Source organism: Chenopodium quinoa, unplaced genomic scaffold (genome assembly GCF_001683475.1).
Source record: "Chenopodium quinoa cultivar QQ74 unplaced genomic scaffold, ASM168347v1, whole genome shotgun sequence".
In the NCBI taxonomy this organism is placed as follows: domain Eukaryota; kingdom Viridiplantae; phylum Streptophyta; class Magnoliopsida; order Caryophyllales; family Amaranthaceae; genus Chenopodium; species Chenopodium quinoa.
In genome coordinates, this window is record NW_018743920.1 from 8,776,279 (window position 1) to 8,782,333 (window position 6,055).

At 34.5% G+C, this 6,055-nt stretch overlaps 1 protein-coding gene across 2 annotated transcripts; it reads left to right on the forward strand.

Moving 5' to 3' along the window:
• The first annotated feature begins 764 nt into the window (after nt 1–764).
• On the forward strand, nt 765–5,821 carry LOC110688454. Of its 2 annotated transcripts, none has more exons than XM_021865205.1 (7): nt 765–892; nt 2,138–2,743; nt 2,874–3,025; nt 3,243–3,338; nt 3,772–4,028; nt 4,523–4,743; nt 4,839–5,821. In XM_021865205.1, exons 2-7 carry the CDS (start codon nt 2,408–2,410, stop codon nt 5,202–5,204), a joined length of 1,428 nt encoding a protein of 475 aa, XP_021720897.1. In that variant the 5' UTR covers nt 765–892; nt 2,138–2,407; the 3' UTR covers nt 5,205–5,821. The 2 variants fall into 2 exon arrangements, with proteins under 2 accessions (XP_021720897.1, XP_021720898.1); XM_021865206.1 differs by having other exon boundaries at nt 2,164–2,743.
• Nucleotides 5,822–6,055: the final 234 nt, after the last annotated feature.

The following is a 6,055-nucleotide window of genomic DNA, read 5'->3' on the forward strand; positions in this document are numbered from 1 at the left end:
AAAAATTGTACTCTCTATATTTCATAATAACCTCTTAACCCTATTTTAAATGTTTTATATCATGTGAGATCCACTTTTCTTAAATACCGTGATAAAGTGTGTGATGCAACTATAAAAAAAATGGAGGAATTGGAAGTATACATACTCCTTATTTTTCAAAAATTGTCTCATACCTTATTTGAAAAAAAAATAATAAATTACTTTCAACCCCTTTACTCCCTTTATCTCTTTCATCATCATTAATGCGTCACTATAAATTTTATTTTACTTTTTAAATTACTGAACTTTAGATTTGAAGTAATCTTTTAAGAACAAAAGAGATAATTAACGGAGTAATGTGATTTGAATATAGTATCACGCCATCAACTAATGGTGTGACACAAATAATTTTAAATATAGAGAATTTGACTCTGTTCACTCCACCTTAAAAAAAAAAAACAATATTCAATAAAAACAATTTCACTTCAGTATAAATAATTTCAGATCAACAAAAATAATTTCAGTTTAGTAAAAATAATTGCAGTTCAATAAAAATAAGTTTCATTCAGTCAAAATAATTTTAGTTCAATTTTCAATTTAATAAAAATAATTTAAATTCAACAAAAATAATTACAGATTTAACAAAAAAATAAGGTAAAGTAAACTGGCCTAGAGTTCAATCTTCACCTTAAAAATCAAATATCCGTACTACGTATAAAATGATACGCTTTGACGAACGGTGAAATGAAAAAGCCGCGACTTTTTAGATATTTTTTCGTAATATTTATTCCCTTGTCCTGTCTCTGTTGTTTTCCAAACATCCTACTTGGTCCTACAAATACTCCGTATTTTTCAATCATTTTCTGAAATCTCCGATCTCTCTGGACTTCAACTTTGAAGCTGCCTTCTTCAGGTAAATTCATTTGTTTCCTTTTCTTAAATTGAAATTTCTTACCTAATCTCGTTTTATTGATTAAAATTAATTGTTTCTTGTTGAATATGATCTTGCATTGTTGTCTTAATTTGCATTCGCATACGAATTCGCATGCTTTTAGCATTTTGTTGAGAATTAATTGTAAGGATTAATTTGTTGCGAATTTTGTCGAAGGAAATTTTCGGTGGAAATTGTGTTAAATTTGGAAAAAGTAGTTTAAACCATGATTTCTAAGGGTTGATGATTGATTTTCATTTCGAAATTGCAATTTGAGGTTGAAGTTTTGTGAATTTTTTTTAGAGGTATGTAATGGAAGCTTTAAATTTGACAGAATTGTGCTGCTAATATCTGGAAAATTAGCCTAATTCGATTTCTGGATACTTTAATATATATGCGTGAATTTGGATATGGGAGCATATTTTACTGGATATATGGCGGAATTAGGGCTGTAAGTTTATGATTTGCGTAATAGGATTTCGTTAAGTGGAACTTATGTTACTCAAACTCGGATACTTGTGTTGAAAATGAATTGTGTTGAAGAGTCCATTCCATTGCTGGAGTGTCAAGGATCCACACGTGTTCTTGAGGTGAGATGAAGAGTCCGAGTAACATGAGGTGGAAACTTTTTGTTTAATGTGCAACAAGCAGTGCAAGAATTTATGCCACAAGATTTTTTTATTTAGGTGTTTATTTTCTTACTTCATTATATATCTTATTTTGCAAAACATATTTTGATCAATATGACATCTAAAATCGTCCCTTCTATTCCAATACCTTTCGTAATTCCATGTTGAATGGACTGTGAAGAATTTTCCTCTAGAAAATGATAGGGTATAGGAATTAGAAAGTGATGTAGGAACTGAGATCTGATGGCAGTATTTTGCAGGTGAGCTTAAAACAGAAGAGTAATTACCTTTAGACGGAGGGTTAGAGATATAATACTGAGTGCATTTTACTAAGTCATTTGTACAGAGTAAAATCTTTAGCTATTAAGATATTGTTGGTGCTTGGGAGGTGGGGGAGTGGAGGGTTTGGAAAATACTTTCTGATATCTTTATTACGAAGTAATAGAAATGTATTTATGCTTTCTAAGATGATCCAACCATCCGAGTACAAATTTAAAAGAAGGAATTTTTAGGAATTTTAGATTGAATACTCCTTTTTAGTGTGCATATGATTCTTGAATCTTGAATATGCTGTTAAGATGGAGAAATGTTGATGCAGCTTCATGTTGTATACACTTATGTAAGATAACAACGAAATCTGCCTCAAGAGAAATTGGGAGCTGCAGTAGCAGGTGTCCTGCTCACTTTGTTCTTCCATCCTATTTGGCTATTTGTAAGAAGAAAAATGACAAGATTTTGTATCCTATTGTCATGGATCACTGCTTGAGGCAGGAACACATGGTCCTCTTCGTTTACTTTTCTTCTTACTAGAAGAAAATAATTTGGAAAACGGTGAATTCTGAGTTGAAAGGTTTCTCAAGCTTAGGAGATGGAGGATCGGCATAGTGGCTCTGATCTGAGAAGTAATTCTGAATTTGCCAGTGTTACCTCTCAGGATATTGCAGCCAAAGTTGCTTCCATGCCAAAGACTTTGACACGGAAGTCTTTTGATCATATTCCTTCCAAAGATCGTGCAGTAAGAGGAGTTGCTGCTGATGTAGGCTTTTTCCTACTAAAAGTTGCTGTTCTGGAAACTACAAGGAGGTTTTCAAACGCTAAGTGTCCATTTGCTTGGCGTAGTCTTCAGGCATTCCAAATGCTATGCTATCCACCATTTAAATGGATCAAATGGGCTCCCTTCAAAAGCTTGGTGCATAGTATGCAGGTACTACTTGTACGGCTCTGCCATTCTTTTAAGCTGTGTTCCTTGTTGAAGGTTAATGGTACATAGTTTAGTCTTGTTTCATCATTATGCAGTTTGGATCATTTTTTTTTAAAACCCTCTTTATTGTCAGATGTTGTCACGACCACTGTTAGCCCTCTCCATAGCAACAGCTTTCTCTGACAAATCAGATCAGGTGAACTCGACGGATGATCACCATGATTCTCATGTACTTGAGAATTTGGGTGAAGACTTACCTTCTGTACAGCCCCATGTTGATGTAAGGTAAACCAATAGCATTCATTTTACAATATCGGTTTGACCAATTGGTTGTATAAGTTCCGATGAATTTGTTTCAATTTGATGTTAGCGTGTTACTGAAATTAGCTCTTTAGCAGTTTTTGGTGCAGGATCCTTTTTATGTGATTGTAAATGTGTCCTTTTGTTACTGTTGCTAATCTGCTATGCTACCCACCATTTATAAGCTGGTGTGCTGTTTCAGGAACAATGATGATTCTTCTATTAGTCCATCATCAGAGGATTGGTTGCCTAAACTCTACGAAGAACTGGAAAAGCAAGGGATCAGCTTGCCAGAAAGGTAATCATAAGCATGTACAAAGGAAACTATAAATAGTATGCAAATTAGAAATAGTGCAAATGTCCTAAGTAGTATTTGTTCTATCCTTTTTTTTTTTTTTCTTATTAAGAACATATCCTAAATACTCCATAGTTTCTTGCTGTTAATACTGTTTTTTTTTTTTTAATCCTATCTATATATCCTCCCAATCATCAGAGTATTAAAAAATTGAGCTTTTATTAAAGTTTTGTTTGAACAAATGATGGAAATTTCAAGAACCTGATTAGGATAGATGAAACCAAAATTACAAACCAGTGTATGTAACTTTTAATGGTATACTACCTATCTTGCTGCTCAATGAAAAGGAAAGTTTATTTATTTTTTAAATTTCGAGAGGGTGGGATAAAAATAAGAAGAAACAAAGGCTGAAAATTTATTGGATGCAACATTGTAGGATCAATGAGAGTGAGCTACGAAGATTTTACAGCTCTGTCAATGGTGACTTTTCAAGCTTGCTTTCGTCAATTAAGAAGACAATTCGTTGGAGAGAAACATATCACATTCTATCGGAACCGGAACTTAAGGTGTGGTCTGATATAGTCTTCTGGCATGGCTATGATGTGAGACACAAACCTTGCTTGATTGTACGACTTGGTGTAGCTTGCACCAATCTGCCAACTCGGGATAGACCTCGAATTGCTCAGGCAATTGGTAAGTCTTTATACCTTGTGAAGGCTTTATTAAATTTTCTGTCATTGCGGATGTAGCACTCAATTTTTGTGGAGAACTGTCTCCCTTCTATTTTTTTGTTTGGGGGGTGGGGGGTGAAGGGGGATAAATTAATACTGAACTGTACCTTTCGTTGACAAGGGTTCCTCAAAGACCAGTTACAGCAAGTCAGCTACAAAGCTAATTTTTTTTAACTTACCTACTTGCTTTGGGAGTTCTTAAATTCAGGCCTCTCAATAGGTTTGAAGAAGAATTAAGCCAAAAATCAGGATACATATATTTTCTCTCATGCTTTTCAGATTTCGAATTTGAATTTTATAAGAGGCACTAGACCATAACAGCACTAAATTTTTCCAAATGTATTCCACACACATGATGAGGCTACCTTTAGTTAGCTTACTAAGCTATGGAGATCTCTTTAGTGTCTTTAGTGAGGAGTTAGGCGCATGCTGAGTGGATATTGGTCGCTCATGCAGTTTCTCAGATGGAGCATGGTATCCTGCATTTGGCTGATCGTGAAAATCCTGGAATTATGGTAGTGGTAGATTGCAAAGATTTATCTCCTTTTAGACTTCCAGTGCAGATGATAAGATCCTGCTCTCTGCTTTTTCAAGATCACTTTCCACACTATCTTGGTGGTTTATATGTCATACGGCTTCCTCCTGTAATTCGGGTGATGGCACAAACTGTTATGAAAGTGAGCTCCTTGCTTTAATACTGTTGGCTATTGTGTCATCTCATTTTTCTTCCTTATGCAGTTTCACTAAGCAGTTGAATATGGATATCTTTCAGGTTCTAAACCCAGTCACTCAACAGAAGTTGAAATTTTTTGGGGAACAATACCACGAGATTCTTTCTGAGTTATTTCAGGAAATTCCAGCGTGTCTTGGTGGTAAATGCAAATGTTCAGTGTGCTCAAGTGCAATTTCCCACAACAATCAGCGTTTTCCTTCTATAGAAGTGGCAAGTCAATTGCTTGCAGATGGACTTAGTGGCGAAAATGTTGATCTTGATTTTCTCAGATCTGAAATTGATGTTCGTCATAGTTTTGATCAGGTGCTAAGAACTGGTATGATTGGAATCCTTATGTTATGTGTGCTTGTTGCTTTGCTTGCGGGATTATTTGACTCTGATAGCCGTCCAAACATACTCCTGTGAGATAAGAGTGAGCTTTTTGTTTTGGATCTACCAAGCCAATTCTATTTCTAGAAGATATCTAATATGCCTGAGTGCTTTCAAATTTCAACCATGAGGCACTGGAGCTTTAGCTTATTGAACATTTTGTCAGAAAAGCTGGTTGTATATTATATACTTGTGAGATAGTGGGAGAGACAAATACCAAGGACCCTGGTTAATTAGCGTGGCTGTCATTGTAAATGAAATCCCCTTCCTCTAGTCCAAGCCTAAGCGGGATCCTCTAGTGCATTGGGAACATTATTTGAGTGAAATGCTCGTATATGTTAAAAGGGGGTTTGTAGGAAGTCCAAAGTTAGCCTATCTGACTCAGATGATGTTTTGGTTTTCTGAAGTCTGAACCATTATGATCAGAGGGGTGCATATCATGTGAAGGTGTTATTTTCATACTTAATAATTTCTGCCTGGAAGAATTAAAGACTATGAACGTGCCAGTTTCATATACTTCGTATGAATTACTTTGATACTTGGAGTATATATATATATAGTAGTATATACAGAATCCCTATCTTTTAAAAAGTATGAGAAAACACTTATAAAAAGTGTGAGGACAATTATATCCATAAAATGTTGTTTACCTATATGCCCCTATTAATATGATGTTCATTGCTTCTAAGCTAATCCTTGTGTGATTTAATGATTTAACTCTTGTGAATAGCATTTTGATAATTATACCATCTAAAATATTTATTTACTTATTTGCCCTCATTAACGTTAATTGTATTACTGTATTTTTTAAACTTTTAAGAATATTGTGCGGACATTTATAACCCTAAAACTATTTGTTAACATATTTTCCGTCGTTATGTTGCCAA